General features: G+C 43.6%; 1 protein-coding gene across 1 annotated transcript; it reads right to left on the reverse strand.

Moving 5' to 3' along the window:
• Positions 1-82: 82 nt before the first annotated feature.
• On the reverse strand, positions 83-17,131 carry ST8SIA6 (ST8 alpha-N-acetyl-neuraminide alpha-2,8-sialyltransferase 6). The gene is made up of 6 exons (XM_074986274.1): positions 17,063-17,131; positions 13,122-13,234; positions 10,923-11,015; positions 8,297-8,769; positions 1,397-1,412; positions 83-113 (listed from the first exon to the last, which is right to left on the reverse strand). Exons 1-4 carry the CDS (start codon positions 17,129-17,131, stop codon positions 8,301-8,303), a joined length of 744 nt encoding a protein of 247 aa, XP_074842375.1. The 3' UTR covers positions 83-113; positions 1,397-1,412; positions 8,297-8,300.
• Positions 17,132-21,205: the final 4,074 nt, after the last annotated feature.

Below are 21,205 nucleotides of genomic sequence, written 5' to 3' on the forward strand. Positions count from 1 at the left end.
CTTGCGCAGGGCCCATGATGGCGGCTGGTCCCTCAGCTGGAAGATTTCCAGTGGTAAATCTTAGTGGCATGCCTCAGATGTCCTAAAACCTTGGTAGGTTTTATGTCAATAGGCTGCATGAGGAAATGTAAAATGTGACTAAGGTTTTGAAGCTGGCTTATTTAATGGCTGATATGTCCATTTTGTATACTGGTAGAGATGCATATCTGGGGTGGAGGAGAATGCCCAGAGGGGTCAGTGCTGTCTGGGTTCTAACAGGCACAGCACAGAATCTAGCCCATTGTCCTTAGCAAGAATTGATTTGGACCTAAAAGAGACTATAATTAACTAAAGTGTGGTTTTAAAAAAAATTGTAGGCCTCTGATCTAGCAAATGCTTGCACACATGCATAGAAGTGGTTCCACCACATTAATGAGGCTACTACTTACAGCATGTGAAATTACACTCATGGGTTAGAATTGTCTACACAGGGAAACTGGAAGAATTCCCTGGCTTGGGCACTCTGTTTCACAATCAAAATGACTTTTTCTCCTGCAATAATTCCTCAACGTAGTGGAAGAATTTGCAGGATCAGGGCCTTCAACAGAAAAAGTTCATGGGCAAATCTAACACATCACACCATGTAGATAATAAATATACACTTTTATCCATCTTTTGTGAAATGGAGAAAAATGGTAATTTTTACAACAAAACATTTAAAAATTATAATAATTTAACAAGCAAAGCATTACAAATGTCACATAGTGGCACCATCTTGAGATTGTGCTTTATTAAGTTTAACTAATGCTTACAGAAGGGCATGGTAACAAGCCATACTGGCAGATGCTAATGAGGCGCTGCCAGGAATATGTAGTGCTTCATTAGCACAATGTTGGCCACATGCAGTTTGAAAGTGCCACTTCTGACTCGCTCGCTGCCCATGTAGACAGGGGCCTTTTGAAAGGACCCCCCCGGACTTTGAAAGCCCCTTCTTCCTATTTGGTTTAAGAAGTCCAGGGGGTCCTTTTGAAAGGCCCATCTACACGGGTGGCGTACAATTTGAAAGTGGTGCTTTCAAACTGTACACGGCCAGCATTATGCTAATGAGGTGCTGCAAACTCATGACAGAGCCTCATTAGCATCTGCTGATGTAGCTTGTTACCATGCCCCTGCCGAAAGAAAGGGGCTAGTGTAGACGTAGTCTAGGCGTTTCAAAGATTTTCTAGATAAATTTTGTTTGCACAAATAATTCTGACTACTAGAAGTTCAAATATGTAGCAATCACTCTTTCAAAAACCATTTACTTTTCCCTCAAAGTGTAAAATATTTCCAAATTATAATAGTGCAGTTTAATGCTCACAAAACAACATCATATCAAATCCAATACCAAACATCTGAGATACACACAATTGTTCACCTTTGGAATCACCGTCCTGGAATTAAAAACAAAAAACAATAACATGTTACCGTTTCTTGTACACAAGCAAACTACTAGAGTCAAACTAATAGATTCAAAATGAGCCATTTTTTTGCTTTTCTTATAACTTAAACATTTATGCATTCATATTCAAGCATTTATGTGCTTTGTCTCATACATCTGTATTCAGCCTTATATTAGAGCAGAGTCTGCTTCTGACATTTGTGAAATAACATTGATTCATAGATGCCCCAGGGTGTGAAAAGGACTAATAGTGAGCTATCAGCTTCAAATATCTGTTCTCTTTAGGGGCGGGCTCTAAGCTCACTACAACATTTCTGGTAATTATTGCTCAGCAGTGCCTCCAGTTAGGTCACCTTGTGGTATGCTCTCAGCACCCCTTTATCAGCTATGCACAGGCAGATCTGATCAGTAAGTGGATGGGAGAAAGATATAGACAGTTCAAATACAAATATAAGATGGCTGTAGCAAAAACATTGGCATTTAAAATTCTTGCATTTCTTCTGGAAGATTTTTTCTCCCCTTCCTGCTTACAGTTAGCAGAAATTAATTCTAAACAAAATGTTGCTTCCATTTACAACTTTAGATCCATTTTGGCTATTCTGAGGCTTGCTAATTAGACAAGAACAATCACCTGCATTATCACTTCCATCATGACCCAGACCTGGCACAGCGTTTCGACACATGCTATTTTTTAAGCATATGAACAGTCCCACTGATTTCAGTGAGTCTACTCAAGAGCTAAAAGTTAAGCACATGCTTAAGTGCTATGCTGGGTCAGGACGTCTACGCAGTTCTATAGCAACGGCAGCATCTGCTAAGGTTGCCTGGCTCCAGAAGTTGCCTCATGGCTCTGGAAGTTGCTACAAGGTTGTCTCTGGCTTGGCTAAATGTCACACTATCTCTTGCCTTTTTATCAAGACTAGCTGCTTTTGGACCATCTGACTACCACTGAAAAGCTCAGCTCCAATTACTAGCCTTCACAATAACCACCAACCTCTTACATTCAAACTGAAGCTCAAATGAATACATATTCAGCTGTACCTTTCTCTCTGGCCCTGCCTGCTGGGGTTTTACTAGCATCAGTTACATCCATCCTTTTCCTCTCCAGATGCCTGAGGTACATCCTTCACATCAAGTGGCAAGACTTCATCACAAATATGGAGCTTTGGAACAGACCAGGACAAGAACCAAGTGACATTGAAATCAAGAGAAGGAAGTGGGGATGGCTAAGCTCAGAAAACCATCATCCAGTATAGTCCGTCAAGTTCTCACATGGAATCTGCAAGGAAAATGCAGAAGATGAAGACGTCGGATAATGTGGAGAAGGTCTACTGAGAATGAATGACAACAACTTGGCTCCTCCTAGAGCCAGCCAGAAGTTTTGTCCCAAGACAGAGTGAAATGGAGGAGACTTGTAGATGACCTATGCTCCACTTGCAGTACAAGAGTTAAATAGTACGTAGTAGTAGTAGTTCCTCTTCAAGGAGCAGATCAACTCCACCACTCCTCTTTTTGTTCCCTCCTCTCAGAGGAGCAGCACAGTAACATTAACCAGCTTAGCCACTGCTCCTCCTCCTACCTCTACAGTGTCTCAGTCATCCATGCTTTACTTTAAAGCAGCGGTTCCCAACCTCTTTCAGATGGGGACCCATTTCGACAATTCAGGAAGACTTGGTGACCCAAGGCAATTCAAAAATGGGGGGTGGGGGGAAGTGGGGAGGGGGGCAGTGCCATAGGTAACTAGTTAATTTTGCCCCGAGGCAAGAATATAAAATTGTGTCCCCACATGTTTATATATTCATAATAGCTATTTCATAGAAAAGGGGAAATATATTAATAAAATAGTAACATTACATTTACTATAGTTAATCAGAGTTGTGGTGGTGAAAAGACACTCATCCCCAAACTGCCTCCCCTGATTAAACCCCACACTCAGGGGCTAGGGGAGTCACACTCAGGAGCTAGAGGGGGCTGTGGAGTCACACTCAGGGGCTGGAGGGGGAAAAAGGGGACTAGGGTAATCACACTCAGGGGCTCGGAGTCACTCGGGCTGAAGGGGGCGAAGGGTGTCTCATTCAGAGACTAAGGGAGTCACACTCGGGCTGGAGATGGCTAGAGGGGGCTAGGGGAGTCACACTCAGGGGCTAGGAGTCACTCAGGGGCTGGAGGGGGCTACGGGAGGCACAGGGACCCCCATGATTGGAAACCAACTGGGGCATGGAGCTCCGGAGGGCAGCGCCAGCTGCCCAAGTACAGGGGGAGCCCTGACTCCCACAGCTGGAAGCCAGCTGGGGCGTGGAGCCTTGGGCCGCCATTGCCAGCCACAGGAGCCTCGGCTGGTACAGGGGAAACCCCCATTCCCTCAGCTGGAAGCCACCTAGGGCACTGAGCCCTGGTTGGCAGCACCAGCCACAGGAACTCCAGTTGGTATGGGGGGCAGGAACCCCTATTTCTGTGGCTGGAAGCCAGCTGGGACAGAGCCCCCCGGCAGTGCCAGCCATAGGAACGCTGCTGGAGGCTGAGGGGACCTCACGTGCTGCAGAGGCTGGGAACCAAGGAGCTGATCAACTCTGCCCTCCCTCCCAACCTCAGACTCAGGCCCCCACCTTGCCTGAGCTGGGCACTGCTCCTCAGGTATGCAGTTCTCTGCCCTGCCGCTGAAATGGGTTTCAATTTAATTGATTGGCTTAACTGATTGATTGCTGGTAATCTAATTAAGAAGTTGAATACCACTTCAGTGTGAATGGCTTCTTAACAGCCACCTGTGGAGCTGCCCAGCCCAGCCTGTGACCCTTTTCATATGTAACTGTGACCCACGTTTGGGTTGCGACCCATAGGTTGGGAAACCCGGCTCTAAAGCTATGTCTATGCTCACAGAGTTTCTGTGCTGTCAGTTTTACTCGTGATGGGGAACTGGTAAAAGAAATGCGCTGGTTTGTATACTCACTTAGGGTCACAAGCAGCAGAGAGTGCTAACGTTTGCACCACTTATATCCCTGAGGGAAGTGCAGGTCTCATGGGAACTGGCGGGGAGGGGAGTGAATGCAGGGCACCCTGGATCCCTGCATAGCCCCCTCTCCCCAAACACTGGTCAACTTCAGTAGCGTTGCATTGCTGTAAGAAGGGGGTTGGTTGCTCCATGGAGCAGGCACTGTGACCTGTCCAGATGACAAATGAGTGCTTGCCAACAAAATAGGAAGGGGACTTTCAAAGTTGCTGGGGGTTACAGGGGAACAGGCAGATGTCTGTTTACTTGGCGTCAGGGAGCAGAAGTGCAGTGGTCACCCAGGCACTGTGGCATATCCCGTGGAAGCTAAAAGCTCTAAAAACAAAAAGAACATGTCTTCACTTGCACAACACCACAAAAGCAACGCCAGTAAGAGCTGCACGTGGAGGTGGTTTCGTTCTGTGGTGAAAATCTTGAGTCTCACTGCAGAATGTTATTGGCAAGTGTAGATGCTCCCATGATTTTTGTGCAAAAAGGGAGTTTTTCTGCTTTAGATAGCAAGTGCAGACATGCCCTAACGCAGCCTCTCTGGTTGTTCAGCCACTCCAAGGACTAGCAGTGTAATTCTGTATCAGATGGCCTTCTGGCTGGAGCCAGTCTTCTTGTTGTCTCTTTCTGGCAGGCAGAACACCTGGCAGATTTTCTCGCCTCGATAACATTTGCACTTGAACAAGGCTTCCGCACAATATGATATTTTCTAGACTAATTAATTAATCATTTGACATTTTTTCCTTTAAACTGATACTTCTTCCTGCTATTTCTGAACATGAAAATGAGCTAGTTTTCACCTCTGGAGCCTATGTTTATTTAAATCCTCCAGGCTTATCTGGCTAAATCAATGAGCAAACAAGCCTCTCTTCAAACCCAGAGCCATAGCAAAACCAAATACAAAATACTCGAGATCAGCTCCTCTTAACCTTTTAGATGCCAGGGACTGGCTTTCTTTCTTTCACAACTGTGGAGGGAGATGTCAGATGCCAGCACTGGTCCACAGACCAATCCTTGAAAAATGCTTCTAGATCATTCTTTTAATGTAATTCCAGCAGTCTGCTGGACGTCTCTCTCTCTCTGATGAAGTATGCATGTTATGTAGGCTGTACCTGCATAAGTATATGCATGTTTGAGTGTGTATTTAAGCAGATGGAGCTCTCATACTGCTCACACTGGCCATCAGCTGGTGGAAAACAATTCACTGACGTCAATGGATCTATGCCAAATTATACTGACAAAAGATTTGGCCCTTTGTATGAAGCACAATCTTCCCTTCTTCCTGTGCTCTGGTTCAATGGCCACTCAAGTTGCAATGAAAATGTAAGCCTCAGGCTCAGCTTCCTTCCTGTCCACTCTTAAGGTTTCCTTGACAGTGCATCAGTAGCCCAAACTCTGATGTCCTCTCTCCAAAAAGAGACGCTTCCGTTAACACCATGATGGCATTAAAAAGGAACACCTGATGCAAGGACACCAGGAATCAGTTACCCTATCCTTGCAGGGTTCGGACACCTGCTAAAAAGATGGGCCAACAAAAGAATCCTGCCACTTGGTTACAGTATGTGGGAGCAGAACCAATGGACTGGTACTCAATGGACTGGTACTCATTTATGTCTGCAGAGAGTGAACACTGTAGGCAAGATTATGCCTGAGACCTTAGGGAAGAGAGTCTAAGGTCAGGTCTACACTAGACCTTAAAGTCAATTGTAGACACACAATGCCAGCTACTGCAATTGTGCAGCTGGAATCAACTTACCTACAATCAACTTACCTGGCCGTCCTCACTGAGGAAGGTAGATGGGAGAACCTCCTTTACTCCTCATGAGATTGAGGAGTACAGGAATCTACTGTCAACCCGATAGTTTGATTTCCGCGTCCCCACTAGGCATGTGAAATCGAGCCCTGGAAGAGTGATCCTGACTGAGTCGATCTTCCAGTGAGTGAAGACATCCCCTAAGGAAACACTTCCCACTGCACACACATGCAGGAGCAGACCTGGCCCTAATCTATATGCTTGACGGAGAGTGGAATACTTTTAAAAATGGTGAAACCACCTAATTTTTAATAGGCTGTTTTTCAGGTAAAAAATTCATTAAAAATTCAACCCTCTCTAACAACAGCAGCAAAACAGGAGAGCTTAATAAAACATTTCATTTGTTTGTTGTTAAAGGACCATATTATTTTCTTTTGCAAACATAAGCCATTAACTCAAAAAGTTTCAGAGTTAGGACAGTGCAATTTACTCCTCAGATTATTTCTGCATCTTAATGTGCTAGCCTAGCCACAGAAATGTATTCAGGTCCTCAATCTGTCAAACATTGACAGCTTTGAAAATTCACCCATACGCATGCTTAAGCTTTTTTGTGATCACTATGTGCTTCATTCTGATGAAAAATTCATAAATGGCTTCCTATTCATTTTCCTAGCTGGCATAGTTACTATAATTAAAATTATATGGCATAGTTATCTTGATGAATATTATATGAAGAGCAAACAGTGGAAACTACAGGTGTAAAAAGTATAGCAACTGTATGTGTGACTAAGAAATTCATTATGCATTTCTCAACATTTCCTATATGCTGCTCCTTTTTATAGTTCAAAAGTATAACCTGGTAACGTGTGGGTGTGTATACCTCCCCCTCTGCCCCTTCTATTAAGTATTGCAATGTTATGTAAGCATTCCTCATTCTGTTTCATTCTTCTGAACATAGGAAGATCTGAAACTGTTGAAAGAAAATTGTGCTTATCCTGGCTTGGCCAAACAGTCTGAACGCTTAAAAAGTAGCAGTCACTTATAATTATATATCAACTGTGAAATACACATTTGTAAGTGTGTTCTTCTAAATAGCATTGAAAACTATTTTGAAATTCATTTCACAGTTGAATTAGGAGAAAGGTATTTCTTATTTTTTGAACTTTCAGCTTGCTGGGCTGGGTAGTCTTTTATTTAACTTGAAAAATGCCAGAGAAAAATTATACTGGTCCAATTAAGATTCATGTCTCATTGTAACCCATTTATTGGTGTTTGGACTCCCATCATTTGCAGAGTCAAAGTCCTAGTGACTGAGTCATTTTCGATAGTGATAGGGAGCAACAGAACTACAGGCTGAGCTGGAAATCTGATGTAGCTGAAGGAAGTACAAAGAGCTATATTGGCAGGTTGTGTTTTGTTGACATATCTGAAGAATCTTGCAACCAAATAAACTAATCTTTCCACAGTCAGCTGTAATTTGCACTCTGTATGTACACTGCCTCCAGATCTGGGGTCAGATTCTGTGCTGCATTTCTTAGGGTGCAGAACAAAGAAGGTGCAGCCCAGGCACAGAGGGTGTTGCCTCTCTGATTCTGGAGTGGGCTGTGGAATAGGGCCTGGATTGCTCAGCTCTTTTTATGGCCTCATACACTGTTAAAGCAATGTATAACAGTTTAGGCAACTTAGGGTCTTGCCTCTCCTCTCTTTCAGATGGTAGAATGTATCTGTCTTATATAAAATAGCTCACTTTTAGCCAAAACAGGACACCCTGGGGAATCCATTACAGGCCGCAAAAGACTTGCAGGTACATATTTGGGACGATGGAACACTATTGATAGACTGAGTTGTGGCAGTCATGGATGGGGCTGCCAATCCCTCAGATACGCAGCAATGCACCCTTGAGAAGTTGGCAGTGTAGAGGAGGAAGTCAGAGTTGACCCTAACCTTTTGTCTCCATTGTACTGCACATATATGCAGAGAAGTCAGTCCTCCTTCTAATTCACACACAGACCTCTCCTGACTCTGTGGGAGTAATGTGCATTTGTGAACCCACCTGGCTGCAGAAAAGGCAGTTCTGCCCTGATATTACTGAAAATGAAATGTTTCATCTTTGAGGAATCTGACCTACCTTTTTAGTCTGAGTCACATTTACCAAAGTGCAGCTTCAAGATGCCCTTCCCATGAAGTTGGAGAATTTGGTTGTATTCTTTGGGCATTGCATGGAAACCCGGCTTGGGCAGCTGGTTGTCATAATAGTGGTGACTGACTGGCATCCCCACTGTGGTTTTAGAGAAAGGCCAGAAGCCATACAACTTCACATTCTCACACAGTTCAACAGCAGCGCTAACAATCATAAAACCAGAAGACAATCGATATGCTTTCACGCCCTTAGTTCTCCAGAACTGGGCAAGATTTTTCAGGTAGCTGGGATGAAAAAATATTGCCCTCTGGTTTGCTCTGAACTCTTGCAGAGTGTGGTATACTTTGAAAGAAGCAGCTGTGTTGCTTTTGAAGGAAAATGCTGGCAGTAAAAGGAAAGCATTTCCATAACTTGCTATGTTCTCAAGAAATGTCGCCTTCTTTTCATTCAGCTTGTTGTATCTGTCAAATAAAATGCCTAGCATCAAACAAAATACCTAGTGAACTTAGTTTTTCGGGGGAGGGGAATGCCTGAATTCATTATTATTGCAGGCCAGATTTTCACAACTGCTTGAACATATAATCTGTGATCACAGCTTCTGCCATTTCATCTGTACATATAGTAAATATGTATGGTATGATCACAGTTTTACATGTGCTATTATGAAAATCTGGCCTGAATTATTTAATAAATGCAAATTCAATATACAATTTATTCAATTCCATAAGAATTGCCATACTACAATCAGACCTGTGGTCTACCTAGTCCAGGATTATGTCTTCAGAGGAAGTTTCACAAAACCCTACACATGTAAAAATGTACACCAGAGCTGTCCCAGCAAGGCCAGCTGGTAGGTGGGATCCAAGGCAGCAGTCTGACAGCAGGGCCTGGTCAGTGGGTGGTGGATGCTAGAGTCAATTGGGGGGTGGGGCCAGAAGGGGCAGGGCCCAAGGCAACTGCATTGCTCTAAGGTTGGGCCTGATCTGCACATTAGCATGTACCATCAAAATATTTATGCAAAGTTATTATTACACGTGTAGCAGCTGCTTTACAAATGTAGACTGCAACAGTGCAAGACTTATGCATGTGCCTGATTAAGTGAATAGTCCTCATGTAGTTAAACTTAAGCACGTTTAAGTTGTCACAGAATCCGAACCTGAACTGCTTTTTAAATACTGCGGGACTGAATTTCCAAACGGAGGACACCAGAAGCTCCCACTGATTCAGCTCTTCAAATGAATTGCCAGAGCTTTTATCCAAAATTCTACAGTATAAGAAAAATGGTCAAAGTGATTTTGCTTTGGGACAGCCCTGCAATATTTTTACATCTTTATGGTAAGTGTTTTGAATACACACTTCATAACAGAATGGCTGGCATAATTTCAGCTTTAGTGTTGTGAGAAGAACCCCACACTTATCTTAAATTAGAGCAATTCTCTTGATAACTCTTTCCTTCTCCTCCTTCTAAGGCATTTACAGCTTCCTCTGAATAATAAAATAATTGAAATGGCCAAATCCCAATGTCTTCACTCATTTTTATTGTGTCTTTATTAAGGTTAATGCTCTTAATGTCAGTGGAAGTTTGCCTGAATAAAGACAGAGTAAAAACTTAGTGGCTATAGGGCTATAAACAGCCAAGGGCTATAAACAGCTTCAACAGCCACCAATAAAAGTGCTTTCTTATGCTAAATAGCTGGACCAAATTTTCTTTGACTTGCAACCCCATTGAAGATAATGGACCATGTTCACTGCTGGTATAATTCACTTATAAATCTCCATTTACATCAGCAAGGATTGCAAGAGCACCACAGCAGAATTTTTCCCAAAGACGCCAGCTATTTTCTTCATTCAATGACAAACTTATTTTAGAAATAGATAAGATGGGGAGGTAACAGCTTTTACTGGAACAACTTATTTTGGTGAGAGAGACAGAACTGCTTTTGGTCCAATAAAAGGCATTACCTTACCCACATTCTCTCTTATATCTTGGGGCTGCCACAGCTACAAAAAACAAAAGAAAACAAAACCTACAACCTTTAGTTCCTACATACTCAATTGTTTTCCTCTCATTTTAAAGCTAGAGTCCATTGTGTCTTGTTGAGGAATATGAAGAAGACAGACCTTAAGATGCTGTTGCTGGTTTTGTTCGCCAAGAGAGGGAGGAGAGCAAAACACTTCAGAGAAAAAAAGGGGAAGATCTACTTTGGATTGGATCTTTTAGTGTTAAGACAATTCATTACAGAACTGTAGACTCTAATTCAGGAAAGCACTTGAGCTCATGTTTAACTGTAAATCCCGCTAATGGACATAGACACATGCTTAAGGGCTTTCCTAAATCATTGCTATACTGCCAGTTACACAGAATGGACCTGAGATGAGAAATGCTATTATTGCCCCTGATTAGGAACATGGGCATGGGTGCAAACAGAAGTACCGCTAATCTGTGGACTCAATCAGTGGGTTTCCACTCAGATCAGTATGCCTTTTACCTCAGAATTAAGGATCACTCGTGAAGTAATCAGAACGCATTGCCCACTGTGATGGCATCCCAAAATTTAAAGCTCAGCAAACAATTAAACCATTATGCAGGAACAAAAATTGTAGTGATACTTACCTCTGTGTTATGATGCTTGGATTAACAGTCACGAGATTGGTTTTATTGCCAACATCTTTGCTAACACTTCCTGCGGTTGGAGGAAGGTTACACCTGAGATTTAGAAACAGCTACTTAAATAAAACCCCACCAAAAATGCCCTGCTGTCACTCTATGCAACTTCCTTGACTGTACTGTATATGTTACTCCATCTAGCTGATAAATAAATATTAATGAGCCCCTACAAGATGCCTGAAAATAAATATTTAACCTATTTTACAGATAAGTATACTGAGGTATATAGAGTCACATTTTTTTCCAAATCATACGAGTCCATAGCCAAGCCACTAATAATCCAAAAAGTCCCACCTTCCAGTTCCCTTCTCTAACCATCAGACTATATTCTGCCATTATTTTCTTCCAAGATGAAGTAATGCAGCTACTTTAAAGGTTTTCTGTATTTTTAAACTAAGAGCAGTGTGATGAATACTAAGGATGCAGTTGGCACAATGATATTATTGCCCGTGTCAAAAATAAAGAGGGAAATATGTCCAACTACTAATTCTTTCCAGATACTGGTTCAGAAGTAAATGCTCAATTTGCATTAAAGCTAAAGAAGAAAATGTGTCAGTCTGAATTAAGTTTACCAATACAGAGAATCTTTAAAAACCTGCTAAGTTTAGGTTGGGAATTGTACCACTTCTATTCAGGTCAAACATCTATGTTAGACATGGGAAGGGCTCTTTTCTGTCTTATTTGAAAGCACCAGATATAAGTCAAAAGTAAGAGAAGTGCCAAAATCCAGTGGACTGGATGTGGGCTCTGAGATCTGCCTGCAAGTGTGTCACTTGTTCACATATTGTCAAGTGTCTGGTGGAGAACAGAATGGGAATTTTACTTTTGCAACCTTCAGTCAGACTTACTTGACTTAAACCCTTAAGACTTCACAGGAATCTCTGAACCCAAGGCCTCAGGTGGGCTCAAGAACCCAAACAGCCACTCAAGCTGCAACTGCTGGTTTTGTGTGTGCTAGATCAAGTCCCTCTCGCGCAGATCTGTCTCTCAGACAGACCCTTAGGGCTGGAAAGACACCTCAAGAGGAAGTTAAGTGCCTAGAGGGGTTTTCAAAACTGCAGAGGTGATGAAATCCTAGTATTTAGGCCTAAAGATATAGATAGGCATCTAAATACCTTTAAAAAGCTAGCGTCTAAGCATTACTCCAATCAGCACCAGAAGGCCTAAATACCTTTTAAAACCTGGGCCCAAGGCCCCCATCCAACAAACATATGTTCCTTTCTATACCTCTGAATAGTCCAATGAATGCCAATTGGTAAAATTTGTAGAAGTACTAAAATCAGATTTTCAAAGGTACTAAGGTATCTGAAAATGCTGGTAGGGACTTAGGGGATATTCAAAAGTGCCCAAGAAAATTAAAGTGCCTGAGATGAAGATTACAAGGCAACGACAACCATGTAACATACCCAATGTGAGCTTATATCAACGTCTCTTTTTCAATCTCTTCTTCCTGAGCCGAAGAAAAATACCCCTTAACCCTACATGATAGTTCAGTATGCAAAAATCTGAGCTTCTACATCGCTCAGGTCCCAAACTAGAACACATTGAGGTTAATAGACTTTAAAGCCACCATGATGCTCTAGTCTGACCTCCTGCACATTGCAGGCCACAGAATCTCACTCATCCACTCTTGTAACAGATCCATTACCTCAGACTGAGTTACTGGAGTCTTCAAATCATGACTTAATTACTTCAAGTTGCAAGGAATCCACCATCTACGTGACCCATGCCTCATGCTGCAGAGGAGGGCGAAAAGCCCCTGCCAATCTGATCCAGGGCAAAATTCCTTCCCAAATCCAAATATGGTGATCACTTAGCTCCTGGGCATGTGGGCAAGACCCACCAGCGAAATAACTGGGAAAAAAAGTGGTGGCACTCCCTGAAATCACAGGTATGTGAATACATGAGCTCTTTTCTCTGATTCTACTCTGTTTGTGTAAGTTCCTGGAGTGCTTAAATTTACAGAGCAGACCATGATCCTTGGCTATTGTGTTGAAGAATGTGGCAGACAGCCTGGAAGGATAGGGAGATGGGGATGGGTTTTGTGTGCACACCCACTAGACATAGCACAAGTTTAGGTTTAGGCCTACCAAATTTGACAGTTACTTTGAGAGGTTCAGCACAATAGAATTTAGCAGCTCTTACCTAAATACAAAGTCAGAGTTATCGATTTCAGCTCCACAGCTGGAGTTTTTCAGAATGCCCCCATTTCCAACCACTGCACAGTGCTTAAAAGGGTAGTCCAAAAAGGGCAGGGACTGAAAACAAAATACAAAAAGCATGAACAAAGATTGGGTGTATTTGTTTGTTTTTTTCCATTTCCAGTGATATGGGATCTGTAAGTGCTTGCAGGCTAACTCCAGGAAATTGCAGAGAACACACGCTGAATGCAGCACACGTCTCCCATGAACAGTCAGAGAAAATGAGCAAATAAGGACTCGGAGCTGCTATCTTTACTTTCCACACTTTGGGGAAATAACTTTGCATTGTTAAACTTGAACAAAAAGTTAAATAACTTGCTGTGTCCCTTTCCTCAGAACATATCTGATACATGTTTACCATGAAATGCTCCAGTTATAGACAGTATCCCCTGTGGGGTATGTCTATCCTGCAATGTAAGCCCAGGTTTAGAGGGACACAAGTCAGCTGTGTTAGGGATCCCTGGATTTAAGGATCTATGTTGTTATTTCACCCTAAGTTAAGACTTTTTTAACCTGTGCTCAGAGCTGGGGTTCTGGCATCCACACAGATGCACACAAGACCTCAGGTCAAACCAAGCACATCCCAGATTCCCGACTGCCCTCCTGGAAGGCGGCCACTCTAGCCTTGTGACTGTGATGCACCTTGGGAAAGCTTTACAGTGCACTCTGCCTGTTATGAGACATTTGAAGAGCTTGCCAACACATCCTGCCCAGCAAGCATTTCGTCCTGCGCATTCCCAGCTGCTGGAGTCTGCAAGACGGAGGAGGAGCCTGCTGAAGAACTTCTCTCGCTTGTACTTTCATCTGTGACAGGAAATTGACAAAGCATTCATGAGGCACTGGTGGACATTTCAGCAGCATTTTCTGTCCCACTTTCTGTTTCTGATGGAGTAGATGGAGTAGTAGGAGGAGTACCCTGACATCACAGAATTGCATCAGCTGATGCTGCTTTGTACAGCCACTGATACTCCTCATGTAGGCCAGAACTTCTGGCACAGGGCCATCAATACATTGTCATGAAGCCCTGTGATGGCCAGAAATGGATCCAAAACTTTTGTAGGAAGCAAGCTACGCTTCAGGAGATTTCTGAGCAGCTTGCAAGCTTGCACTGACCCTCTAGTGTAAAAAGACGCAAATGAGGTCACCTTTGCTGGCCCAGAAGCAGGCGGCCATAACTATCTCAAACTGCTACAGATTCATTGACAAGTAGTTTGGAGTTGGAAAACTGGTAGTGGATACAGTGGTAGCAGAAATAACTGAGTCAATCAACCATGTGATTTACTCCTGGGTGGTGAGCTTTAAAGATATTCCGGAGGTAGTCCCTGCCTTGGAAAGAATGGGATTTCCTACCTGCACTGGGACCACTGATGGGATTCATGTACCCATTGTTTGCCCTCCTCAAGAAGCACAAGAGTACAGAAACTGGAGAGGGTACCACTCCACTGGTATGCAGGCCCTTGTGGACTACGCAGGCCAATTTATGATCACCTATGTGCGCTGTGCTGGAAGAATTCACACTAACTATTTTTAGCCACTTAGGAGTCTACATTCCTGAAAAGGCTGAGGCATAAAGGACATTGTTATGTATGGAGTTATCCTGAGGGACCTTACATACATTCTTTTGCCTTGGCTTATGAAACTATACCCTAGTTTCAGAGGTCCTGGCAAAAGGATATTTAATTACACTTTCTAAAGGTGTAGAATGGTTGTTGAATGGGCTTTTGGCAGACTGAAATCATATTGGATATCTTCAAATCTATGTGGATGCCAGTATAATCAATGTGGTGGCTTGCTGTGCTCTTCACAACCTTTGTGAAGCCAAAAGTGAGCCATTTCCCCCAGAATGGCCTATGAGGGGCCACTGAACTGGTGCCCTCAGCCAGGAAGCGCAGCTGCCACTGACGAAGCTTGTTGTATCCAGGCAGAAGACATCAGAGATGTTTTGTATTCTCACATTATGGAGTTTCATGAGCCAATGGAAGAGTGGGAATAGTACCACCATGAATGTGTTTTGTGAGGGGGGAAGGGACCAATTATATGTTTGGGCAGGGCATTTAGTGCTTTAGAAGGTGGATGACTTGACTGCCATGCAGTGTAATTACAAATTATATGATGATTAACTGATTGGTTTTATGTATTGAATGTGACTTGCTGGACCTTGGCATATAGAGGGACAGTGTTTGCTTGCTAATGGATAGTTGTACCTGTTCATGTTGCTGAACTCATGATTATATTTTGTAAAGCAGTGAGAGTAATAAATCTTCCTGAGGACTTAAAGGCTTTATTTGTAAACTTATATTAAAACCATACAATAGACACCCACTGCTGGACAGGTTAGATGTCATCACAATACCCCCAAACAAGTAGCAGAACATTTACAAAAAAAATCCTGAAAAAGTGCAGGAAACAAACTCTCTTCCAATAGACGCTCCTTGGCTCCATACTCTGCTCTTTGTCCCCCCTTTTCTTCTGCACACACTTGGTGGTGTCAGGGGATGGGTTGCAGAAAAAAGGCTACATTACAGTTTAGTTGCTCTGCTCAGTTTCTCATTAGGCCTGAATGCATGGGCCTGAAACTGGCATGGAAGGAATATGGAATACCTATGAAAAGCTTCTATCTTCAGTAATCACATGAAACCAGGCATGAGACGAGCAACATAAACTTGCAAATTGGCCTTCAGTCCTCAGACTGGCTCTCTTGCCCCTGGAGTGGTAGTCCTTCAGAGGCATACCTGGCCCTACTGCTGAGTTACCAGCAGAGGTCCTGGATACTAAGGGTACAGCTATGTTGCCTCTGGGAGTGAGCCTCCCTGCCTAGGTCCACAGGCCTATATTTGCAGGGCTTGTGCAAGTGTGCTAAAATAGCTGTGTAGACACTGGCTTGGGCTCTGAAGAGGGGAAGGTGTGAGTGAGCATGAGAGCTCAAGCTCCAGCCCATGGCACAACTTCTACATTAGCTGCATCTACACGTGCACGCTACTTCGAAGTAGCGGCACCAACTTCGAAATAGCGCCCGTCGCGTCTACACGCGTCGGGCGCTATTTCGAAGTTAACTTCGACGTTAGGCGGCGAGACGTCGAAGTCGCTAACCTCATGAGGAGATAGGAATAGCGCCCTACTCTGACGTTCAACGTCGAAGTAGGGACCGTGTAGACGATCCGCGTCCCGCAACGTCGAAATTGCTGGGTCCTCCATGGCGGCCATCAGCTGTGGGGTTGAGAGATGCTCTCTCTCCAGCCCCTGCGGGGCTCTATGGTCACCGTGGGCAGCAGCCCTTAGCCCAGGGCTTCTGGCTGCTTCTGCGGCAGCTGGGGATCTATGCTGCAGGCACAGGGTCTGCAACCAGTTGTCAGCTCTGTGTATCTTGTGTTGTTTAGTGCAACTGTGTCTGGGAGGGGCCCTTTAAGGGAGCGGCTGGCTGCTGAGTCCGCCCTGTGACCCTGTCTGCAGCTGTGCCTGGCATCCCTATTTCGATGTGTGCTACTTTGACGTGTAGACGTTCCCTTGCTGCGCCTATTTCGATGTTGGGCTGAGCAACGTCGAAGTTGAACATCGACGTTGCTGGCCCTGGAGGACGTGTAGACGTTATTCATCGAAATAGACTATTTCGATGTTGGCTGCACGTGTAGACGTAGCCATAGCTATTTATAATGCATTGGTGCAAGCCACACTAATACAAACCTATGGGCTTGGGTTGTAAGGCTCACATTCATGTGTAGCGCAGACATATACAGAGGGGAGTACCAGCCAGCCTCTCTCTTTCCCTAGGAAAGTTATCAAGAAACAGGGCCTTGAGGAGGGAGAGTGGGAGAGAATGTGTGGTGAGTCTGTCCTGTGAAGAATCAAATAAAACAGCTCTAATTCTGAAACACAAACTGTTCTTACCGCAGGCAGCATCCTAAAAATGTCTTCTGTGATGAGGATAGTCTTTTTATTGTCCACCTCATAACTCATGTTACTTCCCAGCGGTGTGTTGTTTTGAGAAGCAATAAAGTTGTGGATAGCATCACAGCAGGAAGCTAGCTCTGACCTGGAAAAGACCAGTGTAGCTAATGAACAATAAAGAGGTGGTAGGGAACTAGAAAATAAAGTCTGGTTTTAATTAATTTAGTTACCAATAAAGCTGCGTGAAACTCTCAGAATGACTTTTCCCCTGACTTTCTTTGTAACCAACCCTAAATAGCTTAGCTTTATCAAGAAAAATCATACAATTTTTGGCAAACCAAGAAATCCCTTTTCTTTCTTAGCTTTTCCATCACCCTTCCACGAGAACAGGCCACAACCTGCCTTTTTATTGTTATAAATTAGTGTTGTGGAAGCACTGTGGCTCCAACAGAGATCAGGGACCCATAAGGCAAGGTGCTGTACAAAAATATAAGAAGCGTCAGTTAATAGTCAGGTGTCAGCAAAAATGTAAGAGGTGAGTTGTAACAGTCAGAAGGGAAGGAGGAAAGAGAAAAGAAGAGAAAGTGAAAGAAAAGACCTGGTTATGTAGCTCAGCTATGAGAACAGTTGGATGGCCGTGGGTTAATTTATTAATGATTAATATCTTCAACCACTCAGCACAGTTCTACCATGCAAAGTATTGCAGATGTTAAATAAATGATAAGATACAAACAAAAAAGATATATATCTTCAGTGTTTGGGGGACAAGATGGGAAACAGCAAGATAAGCCAACCCAGTCCACAAAAAACGTCTAATCCATAGGCAGCCACCATTTAAATGCCTTCAGGGAGGATGGTCTCTTTATCATGTACCCCATAAACTTGGTTACTTCTTTAAGGGTTGTGTGTCAATGCTAAGCAGTATTCTGAGAAGCAGTAAAGCTGTTAACAGCATCATCAGGACTCTGAGGCTATATCTACACTAGTCAGTTTTGTTAACTAAACTCACAGAGCGTCTACACACAAAATGCGTTTTGTCAACAGTCTGTCAACAAAACTCAACACTTCTGCTGATAGTGTTCTTCCTCTCCCCGATGAGGAATATGCCTTTGTCGACAGTTTGTTGACAAAAAAGCCATGTAGGCACTCCTTGGGTCCCTCTGTTGACAGACAAGGCTTCCAGTTCAGCGGGCAGCCCTGTTTGCTGAGCTTCTGGTTGGCCAATCTGTCGAGAGAGAGGATGGGCAGTCTAGCCGCTCTCTGTCGGCAAAGCAGATTGCTCTTTTGATCCACTTTTGTGTGTGGAAGTCATCTGTCAACAGAAGTTTTGCTGGAAGACCTCTTCTTGCAGTAACTTCTGTCAACAGATTGCTGTAATGCATTGTAGCCTGAAAGCTGCTACTGGCCCTTCTGATCTTTGTTTTATTCTGGCATCTGATAAATCTCACAATGTGCCACGTCCGTGAAACCAGGGAATCATTTTGGCCCAGAATCTCAAAAGATATTTAGAAGCCTAATTCCCATTGAAACGCCTATTGAGGGATTGAGCACATACAAATATATTTCATTTCATATATGTTCAATGAATAAGGCAAACCAATCCATCAAATAACCTCAGTTAAACAATACAGGGCAAAATTCTTCTGTAAGTTATGTTGACTTTAATAAGGAAGGATGGGGCACGTGAGAGAAGAAATTGCTCAATCTGGTTTTGTCAATGAGGTAAGCAGAGTAATTACTCCCCTGTGCGTAATGCTTCTTCTCTGTTGGGCCAGGTCTACACTTGGCTGATAAGTTGATTTAAGACACACAATTGCAGCGATGACAATTCAGGAAGTAGCCATTTGTCCTTCATCAGCAATTAGCCATTAGCATGCCACATACAGCCTATAAATTAATTGGCTTAATTTACCACTTAAGGCTCAGTAACACATGCTCACCTTAGAGACTTCATGCTTGGGAAGTACGGAGGCCTTCTCACCTGGAGTTGCTGGAGTTGGGCCACGTCTACACGTGCACGCTACTTCGAAGTAGCGGTGCCAACTTCGAAATAGCGCCTGTCATGGCTACACATGTTGGGCGCTATTTCAAAGTTGAAATCGACGTTAGGCGGCGAGACATCAAAGACGCTAACCCCATGAGGGGATGGGAATAGCGCCCTACTTCAAAGTTGAACGTCGAAATAGGGCATGTGTAGACGATCCGCGTCCCGCAACATCGAAATAGCGGGGTCCGCCATGGCGGCCATCAGCTGAGGGGTTGAGAGACGCTCTCTCTCCAGCCCCTGTGGGGCTCTATGGTCACCGTGGGCAGCAGCCCTTAGCCCAGGGCTTCTGGCTGCTGCTGTGGCAGCTGGGGATCCATGCTGCATGCACAGGGTCTGCAACCAGTTGTCAGCTCTGTGGATCTTGTGTTGTTTAGTGCAACTGTGTCTGGGAGGGGCCCTTTAAGGGAGCGGCTTGCTGTTGAGTCCGCCCTGTGACCCTGGCTGCAGCTGTTCCTGGCACCCTTATTTCGATGTGTGCTACTTTGGCGTGTAGACGTTCCCTCGCAGCGCCTATTTCGATGTGGTGCTGCCCAACGTCGAAGTTGAACGTCGACGTTGCCAGCCCTGGAGGACGTGTAGACGTTATTCATCGAAATAGACTATTTCGATGTCACTACATGGAAATAAGCTATTTCGATGTAGTGTGCATGTGTAGACGTAGCCTTGGTCTCACAGGCCATCTTGCTCCTGGTCACTTACCACAAGTAGTAGTTTATCCTTATTTTCCATGATTCCATGTCATAGCTGGAATTGACTTATCAAAGATTGATTTTTCTGGCCATCCACACATGGGAGGAACTCTCCTGTCAACCTCTCTTACTCCTTGAGAGAACAAGGAGTACCAGGGCCAAGTGTAGAGACCTAATGGTTTGATTTAGTGTGCCCCACTAGGCATGCTAAATTGAACCCTGGAAGACTGACCCTGAATAAATCAATCTTCTGGTAAGAGTGGACATACCCTTCAAGTCAGGACAGCTTCTGACAAGCTTCAGACCATGGAATAGCAGTAGACTCAAACAGACAGGCAGAAAAAGAGCTGTGTTTGCTCCACTCTTCCTGCATACATCATATGACTAGTTATATTAGAGCATCCTCAATGCCTCTTGGACAGAGTGGCTGGGTGCGTCAGGGAGACTGGGTGAGAATGTGTGCAGCAAATGTTAGTCTCTAAGGTGCCACAGGACTACTTGTTACTTGTGAAGTTACAGACTAACATGGCTATCCCTCTGAGACTATTTTACCTAGCAGACATTATAGGTAGCCATAGACAACCTGCCATTTCAGAAAGAGAAACTCAGAACATGGAAAATAGGGATAAACTACTTCTTGTAATAAGTGACTAGAAGCAGGATGGCCTGTGAGACTAGCTCCAACAACTCCAGGTGAGAAGGCCTCCCTACTTCCCAAAGATGTTGTCTCTAAGGTGAGCATATGTTACTGGTCCTAAAGGGGTAAATTAGGCAAATTAACCTATAGGCTGCATGTGGCATGGTAATGACTAATTGCTGATGAAGGATAAATTGATACAGCCTGAATTGCAACTCACTAAAACAAAGAAATTGTTATGGTGCATCTTGCTCAAGAGAAGTGTGTAGGTATAAATAAAACAATTATAACTATGGAGGTACCCAACTAGGTTCTGTAATTTATTGTACTAACAATATACCTCTTACATGAAAAATCTCTGAAGCATGTTAATGTAGTAATTAATATTCAGGTTACCTAGGGAACCTGAGACTAAGAACTCTAGGTGAAGAAGCCTGTAGGGCTGAAGCAACCTATCCCACGCTTGTGTCACAGGCTTTAGGGATGAACATTCTGAGGGGAAAAAAAAAAAACCCAAAGGGTCTTTCACCCAGTTTTTGAACATTCACTGATTCACTGTTATACCCAGGAAAAGTGAAGTCTTGCTTTGATTAGAACAAGTGTAGGTTGATGTAAAAAAGCGTAAGAACTTTCATGGGCTTTAAAGCAGAGAAGGTAACACTTAGGCTAGCGGAGTTGCCATGCCTGTGTTTTGGCTGATGATAATGAACAAGGAGAATAAGGCTGAATTTTGAGAGGAATGGTCTGATGGGGAAAAAAATTTCTGAGCA

Source organism: Carettochelys insculpta, chromosome 2 (assembly GCF_033958435.1).
Source record: "Carettochelys insculpta isolate YL-2023 chromosome 2, ASM3395843v1, whole genome shotgun sequence".
Lineage (NCBI taxonomy): Eukaryota > Metazoa > Chordata > Testudines > Carettochelyidae > Carettochelys > Carettochelys insculpta.